The sequence below is a fragment of the Lithobates pipiens genome, unplaced genomic scaffold (assembly GCF_037356315.1).
Source record: "Lithobates pipiens isolate NorthernLeopardFrog02 unplaced genomic scaffold, aLitPip1_a1.2 Scaffold_18, whole genome shotgun sequence".
Lineage (NCBI taxonomy): Eukaryota > Metazoa > Chordata > Amphibia > Anura > Ranidae > Lithobates > Lithobates pipiens.
The window spans coordinates 142716104-142737219 of record NW_027507758.1 but is presented as its reverse complement, the minus strand read 5'-3'; the positions used below and the strand labels follow the sequence as shown (position 1 = coordinate 142737219).

At 42.7% G+C, this 21116-nt stretch overlaps 1 protein-coding gene and 1 long non-coding RNA gene across 2 annotated transcripts in view; one reads left to right on the top strand and one right to left on the bottom strand.

Moving 5' to 3' along the window:
* The window catches only part of SLC24A3 (solute carrier family 24 member 3), a 568031-nt gene that overhangs the window by 145732 nt on the left and 401183 nt on the right, over positions 1-21116 (bottom strand). Inside the window, exon 6 of the mRNA XM_077486207.1 lies at positions 6530-6633. Coding sequence (XP_077342333.1) covers positions 6530-6633 — 104 coding nt within the window. The remainder of the gene's footprint in view (positions 1-6529; positions 6634-21116) is intronic.
* On the top strand, positions 1908-19508 carry LOC143987474 (uncharacterized). The gene is made up of 3 exons (XR_013276649.1): positions 1908-2027; positions 11278-12811; positions 19125-19508. It is a non-coding gene; the product is annotated as an uncharacterized LOC143987474 (long non-coding RNA).

The following is a 21116-nucleotide window of genomic DNA, read 5'->3' as shown; positions in this document are numbered from 1 at the left end:
ACTTCCTGCGGGTACCCCGCTGTCCGCTGGGAAACACGGATCCCAGAGACAGCGGGGACCATCCTTATTGCACAGCGCGATTCGCGCATGCGCAGTAAGGAACCGGGAAGTGAAGCCGCAAGGCTCCACTTCCTGATTCCCATACCCAAGATGGCAGCGGCAGCAACCGAGAGACGATCGATAGATCGGCTTCGGGTGCCGACATCGCGGGCGCGCTGGGCGAGTAAGTGTCCTTATTTTAAAAGTCAGCAGCTGCAGTATTTGTAGCCGCTGACTTTAAAAAAAAAAAAAAAACGGCCAAACTCCCGCTTTAAGAGTAAAAAAAAAAAAAAAAAGTACATATTTTTTAAATGTATTTTTTAATCCTGACCAAAAATATAGAAAATATGAAAAACAACACAATACGCTCCCTTCAAATTTAGCCACTGCATATAATGTATATATATATATATATATATATATATATATATATATATATATATATTGTAGATCTATTCTTTTACATGTATTAACCCTAAAGAAGGGGGATTCTGTTACTTGTGAATCAAGCTGGCTATCAATTTATAAAAGATGATCATATGCACCTAGCTGATCTGACTTGTCATCATATTGTCCTATTTTGTGCTCCTTTTCTAATGCACGTGAAGGTCCCTCTATTGGTTGGGGTTAATCCTGGTTTAATAGCAGTCTAACTGCTCTTCCCACACTACTAACACACATTATCAGGACCTCTAAAGCCCCATACACACTATCAGTTTTTCTGCTGAGTTTTTCCTTCAGATTTACCAAAACCATATAATATGAGGTCAAACCTTAGGAGTTTCAATTTGTATGCAATCAGGTCGGCCCTCGCACTCAGGGCCGGACTTACTATTAGGCTTGACTAGGCTCAAGCCCAGGGGCCCCGCCCAATAGGGGGCCCCGTAGCCCTGCCAAGATACATAGCTGAACCTGTCACTCAGAGGGACACTGTCAGCTGCTAGCCTAGGAGATTTGGAACAGCGAGAGCAGTGGGGGCGGGGCTGTGAACAGTAGGCGGGGCTGAGGAAATGTGTAAGAGTGAGGGCTGGAGGAGAAAGTCAGTGTATTGTGCAGCAGACAGAGGTGTCCTTTTATGAAGCAGTGAAATCTATTCACTGCTTCATTCTCCGGCATTCACATAGGAGATCTTTCTCCTCTGTGTGCCACTATATGAAGCGGAGTAGATCGCTTCACACTTGGAGGAGTGAAGCGATCTACAAACGCTTCTAACACTGGAGAAAGGCCCCTAATACTGGAATCTCGTGAGACTTTACGAGATTACAGTACTAGAAATTCACTCATACACACAGATGTCAATATATTAAGCAGTGATAAATTATCACAGCTCAATACACTGACACGCGGTGTGATTAATGTTAGTGAAATAAAGCGTCCCCCTACATAATATATACATGTATACACACACAGACATTATATATACATGTATATACACACACATTATATATATATACATATACACATTATATGTATATATGTATATATATGTATACACATACATATGACAGGGGGACATGGTTACAGTGTTGGGGGGTCTGAACAAGGCATAAGGAAGTTAATTATCTTCCTCTTTCCTCCTCAGATCCCCCTGATTCCCTCTTCACTACCCCGGTTCTCCACCTCTGAGTTGGTGAATCGGGGCGTGTGAATTCTGACACAGATCACAAGTGAAGCGCTGAGATCACAGCTTCATAAAGTGACCGTTACTGTGTCAGTCTATGAGGATTCTCCATGTGCGGAGATAATCGGCGGGAGAACAAGTTCAAACACATCTCCCCCCGATTATCTCTGGTTTATATACTGTTTATGGGCTGTGATCAGCGGCGATCCTCTGGATCTCCACTGATCATTGCTTCATAAACGGACACCAGAGTGTAACTCCCCTTCCCCTCTCCAGCCCGCCACATTTGACTACACAGATGCTGAATGGGGGTGCTGGGAGGGAGATACACAGTACCTGAAGCCCCAGGAGGACATAGCAGAGGAAGGTATGACTATGGGAAGATCCTGCAGCACTGAGCACACACATCATTCTGGCTGAATGGGAAGAAGATGGTGGGGAGTGCTGCACAGTGCACATGTAATGCTGGCTGGATAGTGTCTTCCAGAAATGTGTCTTTAGACAGTGCAAAGTTACTGATCAGCCCCCCCTCCCTCTGTAATCTTTGTTTTTTCTTTATAGCTGCACACTGTGATCAGATCTCTGGAAGTCCCTGCAGCCCCTGGCATTCTGTGTCCAGTGAGGTCACACTTTATTGATTGTTAACCATTTCAGCTCAGCTATTTAGCCAGAGCTCTCTATGTGCTGTATAGTTTAATGTTTTTGTGAAGGATTTTCTTGCTGATTCAGGATAGAAGTTTCATAGACCCATTAACTGTTTACTGTCCTCCACTAACCCTGACCAGATCACTGTTTGTAAGAAAAATGTTATTTTGGAAATTAAATGTGCTGCTGCCTTGTCACTTGGTTGTACTTTTCAAAGGATTACTGATTTGATCTTGCAGAACCAGTTTAAATAGAGTGTCACAGCCCTGCAATACTATATATGTGTGTATATGTGTATATATATATATATATATATATATATATATATATATATACCGTGTCTGCAGTCTCTGACCATCCCATGTACCGTGTCTGCAGTCTCTGACCATCCCATGTACCGTGTCTGCAGTCTCTGACCATCCCATGTACCGTGTCTGCAGTCTCTGACCATCCCATGTACCGTGTCTGCAGTCTCTGACCATCCCATGTACCGTGTCTGCAGTCTCTGACCATCTCTTGTACCGTGTCTGCAGTCTGTGATCCTCCCTTGTACCCTGTCTGCAGTCTCTGACCCTCCCTTGTACCCTGTCTGCAGTCTCTGACCCTCCCTTGTACCCTGTCTGCAGTCTCTGACCCTCCCTTGTACCCTGTCTGCAGTCTCTGACCCTCCCTTGTACCCTGTCTGCAGTCTCTGACCCTCCCTTGTACCCTGTCTGCAGTCTCTGACCCTCCCTTGTACCCTGTCTGCAGTCTCTGACCCTCCCTTGTACCCTGTCTGCAGTCTCTGACCCTCCATTGTACCCTGTCTGCAGTCTCTGACCCTCCCTTGTACCCTGCCTGCAGTCTCTGACCCTCCCTTGTACCCTGTCTGCAGTCTCTGACCCTCCCTTGTACCCTGCCTGCAGTCTCTGACCCTCCCTTGTACCCTGCCTGCAGTCTCTGACCCTCCCTTGTACCCTGTCTGCAGTCTCTGACCCTCCCTTGTACCCTGTCTGCAGTCTCTGACCCTCCCTTGTACCCTGTCTGCAGTCTCTGACCCTCCCTTGTACCCTGTCTGCAGTCTCTGACCCTCCCTTGTACCCTGTCTGCAGTCTCTGACCCTCCATTGTACCCTGTCTGCAGTCTCTGACCCTCCCTTGTACCCTGTCTGCAGTCTCTGATCCTCCCTTGTACCCTGTCTGCAGTCTCTGACCCTCCCTTGTACCCTGCCTGCAGTCTCTGACCCTCCCTTGTACCCTGCCTGCAGTCTCTGACCCTCCCTTGTACCCTGCCTGCAGTCTCTGACCCTCCCTTGTACCCTGCCTGCAGTCTCTGACCCTCCCTTGTACCCTGCCTGCAGTCTCTGACCCTCCCTTGTACCCTGCCTGCAGTCTCTGACCCTCCCTTGTACCCTGTCTGCAGTCTCTGACCCTCCCTTGTACCCTGTCTGCAGTCTCTGATCCTCCCTTGTACCCTGTCTGCAGTCTCTGATCCTCCCTTGTACCCTGTCTGCAGTCTCTGATCCTCCCTCCCTTGTACCCTGTCTGCAGTCTCTGATCCTCCCTCCCTTGTACCCTGTCTGCAGTCTCTGATCCTCCCTCCCTTGTACCCTGTCTGCAGTCTCTGATCCTCCCTCCCTTGTACCCTGTCTGCAGTCTCTGATCCTCCCTCCCTTGTACCCTGTCTGCAGTCTCTGATCCTCCCTCCCTTGTACCCTGTCTGCAGTCTCTGATCCTCCCTCCCTTGTACCCTGTCTGCAGTCTCTGATCCTCTCTTGTACCATGTCTTACACATATACAACTCACATCACTCACACACACACAGCCTACATAGGCTGTATGTGAGTGATATGAGGTGTATATATGTGACATAGGTTGCATATGAGTGACATTATACACACATACACAGAAAATGTTCATACATATATTAATGTGTCATGTGGGGGGTCTTGTTGCGTCACCTCCCTGAAATTAGTTTTTGCAGGTTGGGGATGAGCTCCGGCGTGTTCACACACTTTGTGTGCAGAGCCCGCCAGGAAGTCAGCGCAACGCAGCACACATCGAGGCAATATCTCACTGCCTGTGATTTGTGCAGCGCTGCATCGACTTCCTGGCGGGCTCTGCACATGGAGTGTGCGAATACACTGGAGCTCATCCCTAGTTGGGATGTCTGTGACTGAGCCGAGCCAAGTATACTCAGCTACTCTCGGCTCCGCTCGGGACTGCGAGCAGACCCGAAAGCCGCAAAGATACACAGGACTCTGTATCTCTGCGGCACCATTTTTAAACTTCAAGACTGCAATGACAACAAGGCTGCAAATGACACTGACAAGGCTGCATTGATGGGCATTTAAATGTAAAGGTTTTTTTTCCTCAAACTTCCCTCCTAAACTTTGGATGCGTGTTATACGATGACGCGTGTTATACGGTAATGTATAGCAGGTAGGGCCTGAAAGTGACTCAAGCTCAGGGGCCCCGACCACCCTAAGTCCTGCCCTGCTCGCACTACATGGTTTTGGTAAACCTGAAGGAAAAGCTCTGCAGAAAAACTGATAGTGTGTATGGGGCTTTAGATCCAGAGCACCTTTTGACCAAACCCTTGAGATGCATAATGGTCAGCCTGCAACATACCCAGCCCACCTATAGTTTTCACTAAATTTGATGTTTACTGAAAGGTCTATTTGAAATACAATAAGTAGAAAATAGGCTGTTTTCATATGCAGAAGAAAGTGGAAGAAAACTATGCCAAAAATAAAATGTAAATATGAAAATCTCATCTGATGGAGCTAATCTTTGATATAAATGCAAGCCTAGTTTGAAAAAGACCACAGGCCTTTGCCATTAGATGTGAAAATGTAACAGAATTCAGTTGAAGATTAAAGGGTATTAGAAAATTATAAGGATGAGCCGAACACCCCCCCCCCCCCCCCCCCTCCGGTTTGGGTCGCACAGGAACTTGCAAACAGGCAAAAAATTTGGATGAACACACGAGCACCGTTAAAGTCTATGGGATTTTAAAGGCTTATAAGCAAGTTATTGTCATGAAAAATGTTTGGGGACCCGCGTACTGCCCCAGGGGACATGTATCAATGTAAAAAAAAGCAGTGGAGCAGGAGCAGTGATTTTACTAATGCTTAAAGTGAAACAATAAAAATGAAATATTCCTTTAAATATTGTGCCTGGGGGGTGTCTATAATATGCCTGTAAAGTACCACAGCAAAATTACATTTCTAAAGGAAAAAAGGAATTTAAAACTGATCGCGGCTGTAATGAATAGTTGAATCTCGGCAATATAGATAAAACTCACTGAAAAAAAATGGCATGGGTTCCCCCCAAGTCCATTACCAGGCCCTTTGGGTCTGGTATGAATAGTAAGGGGTCCCCCCCAAAATCAGTACCAGACCCTTCAGGTCTGACATCCTATGGCCCCACCCTCAGCTATATAACAGCTGTCACCGAGAAGAAGCATCACTCGGCGGGAGCCTCCCACGAAGGCGGAGCTGTTGCGGCTTTTTTTTTTTTTGGTCCGTCGAGTGGCGTGTTTTTATTTTTAATAAAAGACTTTTCCCAAAGTGTCTCCTGTCTTTTTTACTATTATTGACACTTTTTTGTGTGAAATGGTAGCGGTACAATGTACCCTTTACCAATTCACATGAGGGTAGGCCGGGATCTGCCTTTGCATTGCTAACATTCCTCAAGCGCATGTCACAAGTCAGATCAGTTAAGATGTTGACTGCATGCGACTTCAATCAAATATAGTGGACTGAGATCGGACCCAAGTTGGACCAGAGTAGTGCAGGAACCTTTTTTAAAAGTCGGACCGACACAAGTCACACCAGTTAAGACAGCTCTCATAGGGAACCATTGATTTTGAAATGTTATGCGACTTGTGCTCTCAAAGTCGGAGCGCTTGTCAGACCAATGTGGACCGGTCTTAAAACCTGGATGCTGATTGGTTTCTATACACAGTTGCACCAGATTTTGCACTCTCCAGTTTTAGTAAATCAACCCCATAATATATAACCTAATATTCCACTATATATACACATCAAAGACATACAATGCAGTCTGTCCATTCACATAACGCTTTTTCTTTTACCCCTGTATGGCTATGGCCTTCTAGGCTTGGAAGTTCATTATTTAAACCTGGGAGCAATATAAAATATGTAATCTTTTTTGTTCCACCGCTCTATCCATCATAAAACATTAGACGTTATTGTGTTTCAAGAAATAAAATTTATCCTACCTGTCCTGCAAACAGTCCACACACTCCAATAATACAGAGAATGTTAAATACAGCTGAGCCAACAATGGTTCCAACACCAACATCTCCTTTTGTGATGAATACTCCTGCAAGAAAAGTCAAAATATGACAATGAATTCATATAAAACAGGATAAAGTCACTGACTTAAAGTGTACCTCTAACCGTTATCTCAGAGAATGAAATCTAAGCTGAGAAAAGAACTTGTTGTCGGTGCTGAGCGCACAAAACTGAATGTAACCTCAATGGGGAGTGGGTTAGTGCTGCATCTGAGGCATAGGTGTGCGCGGCCCTTTGCATTAGGGTGTGCACCTCAAAGCTCAAACATGCATGGATGGGATTTGTGTCAGTAGTTTTTTTTATTTATTATTTTTGTTATTACTATTAACAATTTTTTATTTATTTATTTATTTTTATTATTTTGTTTTTACAATTTGTTAGAAGCCCCATTGAGGGTCTTTGGTGCAATAGCATATGATCTGAGGGCTCTTTGGTAGCACATTAATATGGTTGTAAACCTCAGATATTGCTTTGAATTGAGACAAGTACACACTATAGAAGGATATGCATTGTTCATTTTTCATGAGTGTAATTTCTCTACTATCTCCTTCCTCTGCTAACTACATGAGACATTTCTCTCTGTGTGAGTTGACACCAGATACTCTTGGGTGACAGCATGCCCAACCCCCCTCCCCCCTCCGAGCACACAGCAGGCCTCAGCTGTTCATGTTTTCCTAAGACAATGTGGAAGGGGTGTTTTAATTGAGACGAAAACTTGCTGGAATGTAAACCAGATTCCCAGCACCAGAAAACCAGTGCAGGCTTGTGCTCATATTACTGTGTGCATTGCTCACATGCTAATACTTCTAGACAAAGGGTAAATAGATGTACTATTCCAGTTCATCGTACTCACATTGACATAGTGTGTGTACTTGGCACCAGTGGCCTTTTTAAACTAGTCTGTCACCATGAGCAGTTGCTGAATGGTCTTCAGCCTGTACCTGTATTCCTGAGACCTGATCCTTTGAGCCCGCTAAACTGTGTATGACCCGGCTTTCTTTTCCTTTCCTCCTGCCTTAACCTTGTTCATCTGATCTCTCTGACCTCAGCCTGTTTACTGAACTTGTCTTTGCCTGCTGAGTCTGTACTGCTCTGCCCAGTTATTACCAAATTTGGCCTGCTTCCTGGACTTGCTCTGCTGACTCGGCCCCTTGTTGCCAGGCTGCTGGTGGTCGCTGCCTGTATACCAGCTCTGCTACCATCTTCTGCTCTGGTGCCAAGCTGCTTCAGTACCCCATTCATAGGACTGCGACACCCAGCTTCATCCACCTAAAGAGTAGACTTTGCCAGCCAGCTACTCTGGCACTCCTGCCAGGTAAGGGGGACCCAGTTATTTTCAGCAGCTTCTTTAGGGGTCATTGCTACACTTGCAGTATGTGTAAAAAAAAATGAGGGTCTGATATATATGTGTATAGATAGAGAGAGAGAGAGAGAGAGAGAGAGAGAGAGAGAGAGAGAGATCTATCTGTCTATATATATATATATATATATATATATATATATATATATATATATATATATATATATATCTCAATCATTATAAATACCTTTTTTATTAGTGAGCTGGGGGTAGAGAAACGTCAGTACACTGATTACCAGTGCATGACTTTGCAACTTTGCAGAAAGGGGGTGGGGCATGTCATTAAAAGTCTTGGCCATTGGAGGACAGGTAAGCTGTGCTCCCAATACAGCCAGAAAACTGACCATGCTGAGATGGATGTGCCCTCGTGTGTAGCATGGTCAGTTTGAAATAGGAAACCAGGGGGCCAATAACACCAGATATTTCGCACAAAGGAAGCAATACATAGAGGACAGGATACATTTTCATACAAGTACAACAGCCACATATCAGGAATATGAGATGTTGGAGCAACATATCCTTGTATTATCTGTTAAACAATGGATAATGGATCATACATCTATATGTAATTTTTAAAGTGGAACACCAATCAAATGTTTTCATAGCAGTATTACTCCTATAATTGTATCTTCTGATCAGATATAACTTAAAGTGGAGCTCCAGTTAACATATGGCTGCACCCCTTAGGTTTTATTTTTCTGTCTGTGTCTGAAAAAAAGCATTTATGCAATATCCATTCTAAAGATGTATTTAGAACAGTGATGCAGCACATACCTTTTCCTTTAACTGTAGCTCTGTAGACACCACAGAATCTTTTCTGCTATTTATTTGTGAAAATCTGAGTCATATGATTTAATAAAAAAGATGGCCAACTGTAGGTTTAGGAGCATCACTGTTTTTTATCATGTTCCCTGCATTATCACACAGTGCACACAGTGTATGCAATATAAGTTTGAAAGAGGCACGGTGTGTTTATTTTCAGTTGTGTACCTACTGATATTTTGGAAGCCTTTCCCTTGCTTTCATTCACCCATTTCAATCTTTTCAGAACCATTTTTATGGTCCCGAATGAAATTCCAATTAGACAAAGCTGTCTAGAAATGAACATTGTGGAAATGAGTTTCACTGCGTTTTTTTCCTAGTTAGCAGCGTTTATTATGTTTTTTGACAAAACCCATGAAAAGAGAATGTCGGGAACAGCTAAGGAGATTAGGAATAATAAATGTTTGGAAAGAGCATGGGTTCAAATCTGAGTACAAAGTAAAGTGTTTGAAGGACCCTAAAATGTAAAGGACAATTCATGCTTTCACTACAAGCCCTACAGAACCTCTGCATAAAAAAAAAAAAAAAAAAAATATGCCAAAGAAAGAACAGTGGGGCGCTAATTGGGAGTACCTATGTGCAATTCTACCATACTCTGACAGCAGTTAGCACTAGCACTAGGGCGTATTTATAAAGCAATTACTCTGACATTAAAATGTAACTCCACTTTCGTGGGAAAAAAATATTGCAAATGAATAACAATAAAAAACATAACATATACACAAGCCAAACCTTATTTACAGTGGGCAAACAGCCATTTCTTTTTCTGCTAGCTTCTTACTGAGAAACAGTACAATTCAATGGCAACCAGGGTGTAACTAAGGTGACAACAGAGCTCCCCCATAGAGTACAGTGTATGAGCATTGTCACTCTAATGCCCTGTACACACAGTCGGACTTTCTCATGGAAAATGTGCGATCGGATCTTGTTGTCTGAAAATCCAATCGTGTGTGGGCTCTATTGGACTTTTTCCGTTGGAATTTCGGACACACAAAGTTTGAGAGCAGGATTTAAAATCTTCCGACAACAAAATCCGATCGTTTAAATTCCAAACGTGTGTAGACAATTCCGGCGGACAAAGTGCCACACATGCTCAGAATAAATTACGAAACAAAAGCTATTGGCTACTGCCCTCTTTATAGTCACGTCGTATGTGTTCTACGTCACCTCATTCTGAACGATCGGATTTTCCGACAACTTTGTGCGACCGTGTGTATGCAAGACAAGTTTGGGCCAAAATCGTGACGTTTTTGACGTTGGAATGTCCGACCGTGTGTACAGGGAATAAGACAGGGAGTGAGGTACTAGCAGGATCACCAGGTGAAAATGAAGGAAATAAAGCCTGGAAAAAGAAGCGAATATAGCCACCACATTTAAGAACGGATATGCTGCAATATAATATGTTTACGTTTTTGGGTTTAGAAATACTTTAAAATTTCAACATGGCCACCATGGGCTTTAATGTCCAGGAGGTGGCATGGCTTCTCTATCATGTGAGCACTGAGTCTGTTTTCTCCACTGAAGTTGGCCTTAAATGCATTGGCAGTGGACAGAGAGAGAGGAAGCCAGGAGGAACATGGTTCCTCTATGGTTTCCTGGGACATAGCGGCAGCAATCTGGTTGGATGCCGACAGCCAATTTGACTCTGGCGGACATCCTAGATCAGGCAGAGTCTATTCAAGACCCTGGCTCCTGAGTTTGGCACACATTTAGTGTGTGGGTAGTGTAGGGACAGGTCACCCGTCTGTCAGGGACAGTATTAGTGGTAGGGAATAGTTCAAGACAAGTAGGGAAAGCATAGGGATCCACCACTCTTCCTGGAAACTTCCCCACTTGGGCTCAGACTGGCCAGGCCGCATTCCGCATTCCAGTTCAGTTGAGACCTGCTCCTCTGCACGCTAATGTCATCTTTCAATTACATCTGGACTGAGTGTGTTACTGCCACTGCACTACGCTCCATCCAACCGCACTAAGGCCATGCTATGGGTGACATACGATGAGTGTTGCAGGAGCATGTGTATGTGCGACAGCTTGGGTTAAAGCCCCCCCTTTTTTTTGCGGCCTCGTATATGCATTATGCAGTTGGCAAGAGGTTAGGCAAATGTTAGTGATAATTAGCAACTGGGAAAAAATGACGGAATACAATTTACTCATGCAGAATGAAGGTGCCTTTTAAATTTTGCTGTGTGGCTTTTACTGACACAACTTAATTGGAAACTGTGCTGCCTTCAAAGAACAATGGTAACTAGAGAAGCTACAATTTCTGGGGAAATTGTGTGATGTGTTCTTGCCTCCACCTACTGGAGGGGGCGTAGTAACTGGGTGGAGTGGCTTGAGTGACTGTTGTGTGGTTGGAGTGGCTCTAGTAACTGTGAAAAGTGTTAAAAAGCTTGATGTTTTAAAAAGTATAAATACATTTTTTTTTCAAAAATTATTATTTTTTTTTTCCAAAAAATAATTTTTCCCCCAAAAATTTTTTCCTCTCCATAGGCTCGGAGAATCGCCACCCCCTGGCGCAGAACGCCATCTTAGCAATCGGATTGATCAGCTGCGTTGGAACATTTTTGGTTGTGTGGGATTAATAACAACATTTGTCCTCATCATTGAAAATTACCATTATGATACCTATGTATTGTATATCAGCAATACCGGATGCTTCGAACTGGACTTCCAATATAAGAGCACACACACAGCTACCAGCCTCAGTCTACAGTTGTAGAGCTTAGAGAAAGCACACAGATTAATCAGCTCCATGTTGTATTGAGTTGAACCACTTCATTTTCACTTCAAATCATATTTGAATTTAAAAATGAACAGATTGGTTTTTCTACCAATTATTTGGGCCATTTTGGTCAGTGTGGGATTAATAACTACATTTGTCCTCACCATTGAAAATTATCATTATGATACCTATGTATTGTACATCAGCAATACCGGATGCTTCGAACCGGAGAAGTCCATTTTCTTTGGTGTTCTAGCATTGGCGGCTGCTTTTGATGCCATCATCAAGTACTATATGTACAAACACCTCTCCATAGGATCAGAGAATCGCCACCCCCGGGCGCGGAACGCCATCTTAGCAATCTGATCAGCTGCGTTGGAACATTTTTGGTTGGCGCAAACCCAGTGAATTCCAAGCCATTGCCAAATAGGATCGGGACAGTCCTGTCCTTTGGAGGAGCGACAATACATAACATCTGTCTGGCTACATTGCAGTATAAGCTCAATGCTTATAGCTCAAGCTCATGTTCCTCATTAGAATTGTTAACGCCATCATGACTATTATTTTTGCCGCACTCTTTTGTTTGTTTATTAACCGTGAAATCTGGACCCCTGAATGGGAGGAAATATTGTTCGACATCGATGTCCTCTCTGAGTGGATCGCAGCCGCCACCCTCCTGATAAATAATCTCAGCTACTGTGTGGATCTTAATGGTCTGCAATTGCCAAGGCGGCTCTGCATTATCCTATACTGGAATATAGAGTTTACTGAAAAAGGCCATATAAGAGTCAGTCATTCCTGGCAGAGAGAAGAAGAAATGTCCACCATGGACCAACGTTCAGACCACGACAATGGTCCTTACTGGCAGAGAGAAGAAATTATTCCCAACCTGCTTTATATCCAGACAGCAGGGCTTGGCACTGATTGGCGCTCGTCTTGAACTTCGTCTGCATAATGGATTATGCCACCATTGGGACAGGGGGATAGAGGGAGGGGGTAGAGGGGAAGTTAGGGAAATAGAGGAGGGGACAGGGAAATAGAGAGGGAAGAGAGATAGGGATTAAGCAGGTGGGGTGTTTAGGGCGATGGAGGAGGGGACAAAGAGATAGATGGGAGGGATAGAGGAGAGGACAAGGATGGGGGAGATAGAGGATAGGAGGGGACAAGGATATAGAGAGATGGGTGTATAGAGAGAAGTGATGTAGAAAAAGTCCAACCTCCGGACCGACTCCTATGATGGACATCACACTCGTCCAACAACGAGAACACGGTCGGCTCTTCTATCCCGCAACTCCAACACAGGTAAAACTGAGCAGCAACAATCTGTGTATGTCAGATAGGTCAGTCTTGTCAGTTTTTTTTTTTTTTTTTTTTTTATGTTTCATAAATGTTTTTTTTGTTCAAAACATTTTTTTCATATTTTGTTTTCATAAATGTTTTTTTTGTTCAAAACATTTTTTTCATATTTTGTTTTCATAAATGTTTTTTTTTTTTTTTTTTTTCAAAAATTATTTTTTCATAAATGATTTTTTTTTCAAAAAATGTTTTGTGACAAATTTCACTGCAAAAACGATGATATTTCGTGAAGCATTCGGCGAAACGTTCCACAAAGTCCTCCCCCCCCTCTTTTTCCAACTGTCACCTACTTACTAAATTTTTTTAACAAGCCTTGCATGCCACTTATTACAGGCTGGACTGATGACCTCAGTGCCACCCAGCAAGATGGCAGAGATTTACAATATGGAAAGAAAAGGATACCCGCATACACGTTTAACCCCTTGTTACGCCACATAACACATATACATAGTTCCCAAAAAATAAAAATATTAGCTGCACATGTAGCAAGCCATTGTAGGCGCAGAATGTATTTCCATTTACGATAGGAGTCGTTCTACAAGACGCAGGTCATTAAACCAATGCCATACATTACAATGATGGTAAAGCTTGTTCCTTTATGTTTTACCTACTCTGTGCAATGCTGAGAAAGACAAAAAAAATAAGCTGCCTCATATACATTGGGTGTTATAATAATGGTATAAAAATGCCAGCAGCTTTGCAGTGAGTTTTTCAACCTTTTTGCAATGTTTTTTTACAGCATTGGCTTTTTTTGTGGCTTCTTTTTTTTTTTTTTTATACTAAGCCAGTGAGGAGCAAGAGAGCCTTGGCTCTTGTGCACATTGCTGGATCAGGATCAGGTTTAGCTATGTATTTAGGGGGGCTGGGGGGAGCTGCATGCAGTTTTTTTATTTTTTTTTGTTTTTTTTTTTGAAATGCAGCAAGATAAAATCCCTCTGCCTTTATGAGCACTTTAATTGAACCCCTTTAAGAGAGCTGAAGTGTCATGGCTAAAGAAAAAAACAAAAAAAACACACTAGTAGGAAGCATGTCCACTGATCCCAAGGTTTTGCAAGGTTACATAGTTACATAGTTACATAGTTAGTCAGGTTGAAAAAAGACACAAGTCCATCCAGTTCAACCAAAAAAAAAAAAAAAAAAAAAAGAATATATATATATATATATATATATATATATATATATAAATATACCAGCCCATATACCCAATTCTATACCCACAGTTGATCCAGAGGAAGGCAAAAAACCCCAGCAGAGCATGATCCAATTTGCTAAAGCGGGGGAAAAAATTCCTTCCTGATCCCCCGAGAGGCAATCGGATTTTCCCCGGATCAACTTTACCTATAAATTTTAGTACCCAGTTATATTGCGTACACTTAGGAAATAATCCAGGCCTTTCTTAAAGCAATCTACTGAGCTGGCCATAACCACCTCTGCAGGGAGTCTATTCCACATTTTCATAGCTCTTACTGTGAAGAAACCTTTCCGTATTTGGAGATGAAATCTCTTCTCCTCTAGATGTAAAGAGTGCCCCCTTGTCCTCATTGTTGACTGTAAAGTGAATAACTCGACACCAAATTCCCTATATGGACCCCTTATATATTTGTACATGTTTATCAAATCCCCCTTAATCTCCTCTTATCAAGAGCGAATAAATTCAGTTCCTCTAATCTTTCCTCATAGCTGAGTTCCTCCATGCCTCTTATCAGTTTGGTTGCCCTTCTCTGCACTTTCTCCAGTTCCCGATATCCTTTTTGAGAACTGGTGCCCAAAACTGAACGGCATATTCCAGATGAGGTCTTACTAACGATTTGAACAGGGGCAAAATTATGTCTCTCTCTCTCTGGAGTACATACCTCTCTTAATACAGGAAAGGACTTTGCTCGCTTTGGAAACCGCAGCTTGGCATTGCATGCTATTATTGAGCTTATGATCTACCAAAACCCCCAGATCCTTCTCCACTATGGATTCCCCCAGTTGTACTCCCCCTAGTGTGTATGATGCATGCATATTCTTAGCCCCCAAGTGCATAACCTTACATTTCTCAACATTAAACCTCATCTGCCACATAGTCGCCCAATTAGACAGAGCATCCAGGTCGGCTTGTAAATTGGTGTCATCTGCAAAGACGGAAATGTTACTCTTGATCCCAGACCCAATATCATTTATAAAGATATTAAAAAGCAAGGGTCCCAGCACTGAACCTTGGGGTACACCACTCATAACCTTAGACCATTCAGAGTAAGAATCATTAACCACTACTCTCTGAATTCTGTCATTAAGCCAGTTTTCTATCCATCTACAAACTGATGTTTCCAAACCTGTAGACTTTACCTTACACATGAGCCGTGTGTGCGGAACTGTATCGAACGCTTTTGCAAAATCCAAATATATCACGTCCACCGCCACCCCTCTGTCCAAGGTTTTACTTACCACCTCATAAAAAGAAATCAGGTTTGTCTGACAACTCCTGTCTTTCATGAATCCATGCTGTCTGTTGCTCAAAATATTTTTTTCCTGCAAGAACTCGTCTATGTGGTCTTTTATTAATCCCTCCAGTATCTTCCCAACTATAGAAGTTAAACTAACGGGTCTATAATTACTTGGTAAAGACTTTGTTCCCTTTTTAAATATAGGCACCACATTGGCCCTGCGCCAATCCAGTGGTACTATTCCTGTCATTAATGAGTCCCTAAAAATTAGATACAATGGCTTTGAAATTACAGAGCTCAATTCTTTTAGGATCCGTGGGTGGATGCCATCAGGTCCAGGTGCTTTATCCACCTTTTATTCTGTCCAAATATTTCTGGACCATATCACTTTTGAGCCATTGTGGATTTGGGGCTGTGTCACTACCACCCCCATTATGGACATGAGCTCCCCCATGCTCCTTTGTATACACAGAGCTGAAGAAAGTATTTAATAAGTTAGCCTTCTCTTTGTCCCCAGTCACCCACTCCAGATTATTTTGCAAAGGGCCTACATGCTCAGACTTAACCTTTTTACTATTAATATATTTGAAGAATTTTTGGGGGTTTGTCCTACTGTCTTGCAATCTGTCTTTCATTCTGAATTTTTGCATCCTTGATTTCCTTTTTACATATTCTGTTATATTCCTTGTAACATTTAAATGACACTAGCGTTCCTTCATTTTTATATTTTTTGAAAGCTCTTTTTTTATAGTTTATAGCTTTTTTAACTTTGGCCGTGAGCCACATCGGCTTTATTTTTAACCTTTTAAACTTATTGCCCATGGGAATATACTTTGCCGTGAGATCACAAACAAGCTTTTTGAAGAATTCCCATTTCTGTTCTGTGCCCATTGGTGCCAATATTCTCTCCCAGTCTAAGTCCTGGAGAGCGGCCCTCATCCTTGGAAAATTTGCTCTCTTGAAATTAAGTGTTTTTATCTTTCCTGTATGTGATTTTTGCTTACAGCTAACATCAAATGAAATCATGTTATGGTCACTGCTACCCAGATTTTCCTTTATCTGAACATTAGTAATACGTTCTGCATGGTTTGAGATTACCAGGTCCAACAGAGCATCATTCCTATTTGGGGCCTCAATAAACTGTACCATAAAATTGTCCTGTAATAGGTTTACAAATTTTTGCCCTTTAACTGTCCCAGCAGTGCCATTACCCCAGTCAATTTCTGGGTAGTTAAAATCCCCCATTATTATCACTGTCCCAGCCCTTGCAGCCCAAGGTGCCGGACTTTAAAGAGGGGCGCTCCAGTCTCCCCCCAAAAAAATAAGTCAGCAGCTACAAATACTATAGCTGCTAACTTTTAATACAAAGACACTTACCTGTCCAAACATCCAGAGCTGTCCTCACCTGAGCCAATTCTTCAGTCCCAGCCTCTGCTATATAAATTCACCAGAGCAACCCATTAGATTGATATAAAAGATTCTGGGATTTTAGTTAAGTTATAAGAAACAGCAGAGCTCTCAGCCCGAAAGTGAAGAAATTGTCTCCTTTCTGCAGTGCCCCCCCCCCCCCCCCCCAACAAAGCCTCTGCTTAGCTGGTGTGATGATTCACAAACCCCGGCCACAATGTACAGCCAGGCAGGTAACACCACTACTTCCTGTCACAACTTCCTTTGTGACCTGGCCACTCATTTAACTATGAAAGTGCATCATCATATTGCTAAAAATAATACACAACCATACCACAATGAGCCGCTACCTAAAATCTTATCACTGCACAAAAGAGAACCTTGATATATATATAGAGCAGCCACTATATAATAAAACAGCATCTACCAAACATAGGTTAAAAGTAAATAGTGGTGCTAGGTAATGCGATAACATAAACAAACAATACCCATACCATATTTATTGGGGGATAACTCGCACCTGTGTATAACATGCACCCCAAGTTTAGGAGGGAAGTTTAACCACTTCAGCCCCAGACCATTTTGCTGGCTTAAGACCAGACCACTTTTTGCGATTCGGCACTGCAACGTTTTAACTGACAATTGCACGGTCATGTGACGTGGCTCCCAAACAAAATTGACGTCCTTTTTTCCCACAAATAGAGCCTTCTTTTGGTGGTATTTGATTACCCCTGCGGTTTTTATTTTTTGCACTATAAACAAAAATAGAGCGACAATATTGAAAAAAAAAAGCATTATTTTTTACTTTTTGTTATAATAAATATTCCCCAAATATATCAAATTTTTTTTCCCTCAGTTTAGGCCGATACGTATTCTTCTACATATTTTTGGTTAAAAAAAACGCAATAAGCGATTTATTGATTGGTTTGCGCAAAAGTTATAGTGTTTACAAGATAGGGGATAGTTTTATGGCATTTTTATTAATAATTTTTTTTTTTACTAGTAATGGCGGCAATCAGCGATTTCTTTTTATTTTTTTTTTTTTTTTTTTTTATTGTGACTGTGACATTATGGCGGACACATTGCACATTTTTGACACATTTTTGGGACCATTGTCATTTATACAGCAATCGCTGCTCTACAAATGCAGTGATTCCTGTGTAAATGACACTGGCAGTGAAGGGGTTAACCAGTGGGTGGCAGTGTAGGGGTTAAGTGTTCCTAGGGGCGTGTTACTAACTGTTGGGGGCTGGGCTTTCTTTTAGTGAACACTGATCTCTGCTCCAATCACATGGAGCAGAGATCAGCGTCACTTGTTGCTAGGCAGAATGGGGAGATGCTGTTTACAACGGCATCTCCCAGTTCAGCCGCCCCGTGAGACGATCGCGGGTATGCCCGTGGCGATTGAGTCCGCGTGACCGGACTCACGGGGGTCCCAACCAGCACGCAGATGGCAGGGCGGCAAATTTAAAGGGACGTATAGGTACGCCCATTTGCCTGCCCGTGCCATTCTGCCGACATACATCGGCGTGTGCCGTCGGGAAGTGGTTAAGGAAAAAAAACTTACATTTAAATGCCCATCAATGCAGCCTTATCAGTGTCCATCTGCAGCCTTGCCCAGTGTCATGGCAGCCTTATCGTTTAGAAATGACCGACGCCGAGATACACAGAGCTGGATGTCCTATGTACTCGGCTTGCAATCCCGCCCAGTCCCGCCCCTTGGACCAGATCCTATGATGGACATAACACAGGTCCAATGGCGGGACTGGGCGTGACTGCGAGCAGAGCCGAGCCTAGCCGAGTACACAGTATACTCGGCTATGTGTATATCGGCGGCACTCGCTCATCCAGACAGCAGGGATTGGCGTATAACACGCAACCCACGATTTTCACCTGATTTTAAGGGGGAAAAAGTGCGTATTATACGCCGATAAATACGTTATATATTACATATCCAGAGAGTAGCAATGTGCAAACAATAAACATGCAAAAACAGAGATAGTCCATAAGCTGTGATATGAATACTGGGTAGTATCTGTATGATAGATATTCAGTTGATAGAATGATCTGACACCCCAACACGTGATCAACAACGTGTAATCGCTTACCCGCCCACACAATGTGCCCACAGCAATTACCTATGTTTGGTAGATGCTGTTTTATTATGCTGCTAAAAATACTTGTTGTTGGCTTCCAATCTTCCAATCATGGAATTTTAGTGGGTCAGCATAACTGCCAGGCAACCAGCATTTTTATACAAAGGACAACAACAGTTTTTCCTGTGTCACTGTCATATCAGGTGTACTATTTGTCCCTGGCAGTGGAGCTTTAAACTTTTTTCTTCATAATTTAATGTTTTATAAAGAAAAAAATATGAAATGTAGGTAAAGATGCTAAATCCAATTCCTCTTTCTTTATTGCAGATGAAGGCGAGATTTACTGCAGACACATCTCACACGGCAGGCCTGCCACAATGAGCAGTATTGAATGGGCCGGTCAGCCTCCAGAAGGGTGGGCTGTTCAAGCTCCAGAAGAGTGGGCCGTGTGTTGGGCTGGTTGGAGGCCAGTTTTTTTTTTTTTGTTTTTGTTTTTTATCATCTGGTACTGTTGAACCAGCAATAAAACAGTGGCTGGAATAATATGAAATGTTTTCACAATAAGTGGGAATAATCTTTTTGAGTGCTAGAGACTTTCTAAACACCGGTATCACTACGAGCACCATGCATTGCATTGTAGTGCATCATGGCAGAAGAAATTATGTATATAGTTTATATAGTATATGTTTATATATAATTAGTAGTATATAGTATAGTATATAGTGTATATATAGTTTATATTTATATATATATATATATATGTATATAGTTGCAAAACATTTAATAAAATTAATTCAAAATAAATAGTGTGTGTAAGATTATTTTTTTTTTTTTTTTGTTCTAAACACAATGCACTGGAACGCAGGTCTGATTCCAACCTTGCAGCATCTAGTCCAGTGATGGCGAACCTTGGCACTCCAGATGTTTTGGAACTACATTTCCCATGATGCTCCACTACACAGCAGAGTGCATGAGCATCATGGGAAATGTAGTTCCAAAACATCTGGGGTGCCAAGGTTCGCCATCACTGATCTAGTCAGAGCAGGTGCAACTCCAATGACTGTTAAGCCAGCCATAGATGGTTAGATTTTCAACCTGTGGTTGAAAGAAAATAGGTGAATTCCCCCAGGGGGAGTCCATCCCGTGAAGCTATTGTGTTCTCCTCGCAGGGAAAGCCACAGTGAATATTGCTAGTGGTTATAACCTCTGGCAATGATCTCATGAAAAATCCAACAGGCTAGCTGTACCCAAGTGCATCGATCAATCAGCTTGGGTGCAATCAGCCTGCCCATACATGGTTTGAATATCAGCCAGTTCAGCAGGAACCGCTTCACCTTACACTGAAGACTGAGTCCTCTCCCTTTTTTTTTTTTTTTTAAGGGCCTGATCAAACCCAGAGGTAGGCGGGTGTAAATGGACACAAGTCTATGTACAGCTTCTTGTCCATAGGGATGAATGGACTTTCCGATCAAGTCAGCCGTAAAAATTGATAGGTGGACCTGATTGGAACGCCCATCTGAAAAGAGCATTTCTTATAAAAATGTTTTATAATGGACTGTTTCCCATTCTCCTTTCATGTGTGTACCACTGCCATATCCAGTGTGCCACCTGATCTGTGGGCTGGTGACACGCAGTGCTATATGTCATTCCTAGACCGAAAATACACAGTGTGGGATGCAACCTGTGCACAGGGGCCTGTTATGTCCTTAATAACAGCACAGGGTATCTACAGAGGCAAACTAAAGCTAGTCATACATGGATTCAAGTTCAGCAAGGATCAGGATCAGTGCAGTTACAACAATGGTCTGGGTATTCTTCTTTTTCTGTGAGCGTATCCCCCTATTTGGAAAAAAATATCCAAGTGGCTCTACAGCCTCTCGATCACTTTTACAGATGGTGGAAGGGGGACCTCCCCTCCCTCCACCTTTACTGGGATCTCCTGTCCCATGGGGAGCCGGGAACCGATATAACCGCTCTAATCGCAATCACCGTGAGTTCCTTCCCCTCTTCTGTTACATTACTTTTGGTTTGATTAGAAGCCATTACTGGCTTGTACAGCATCTGATCAAACTGATCTTGCTTTGATCACATGCTTTGGAGGCCAGAGGAGAGATATGGGCACAATTGTCCCCAGATTTCTCAAAAAAACAGGATATGCCACAGCCAAAAAGTACAATGTAAAAATCTAAGAATTAAGTGCCCCATACACCCATGCTCATGCACAAATGTAAACACGCATGTAGGTCCTGCATACTTATGTAAACAGCAGTCGGACCACACAGAGGCGTAGCTTGAAGCTTGTGGGCCCCGATGCAAGAG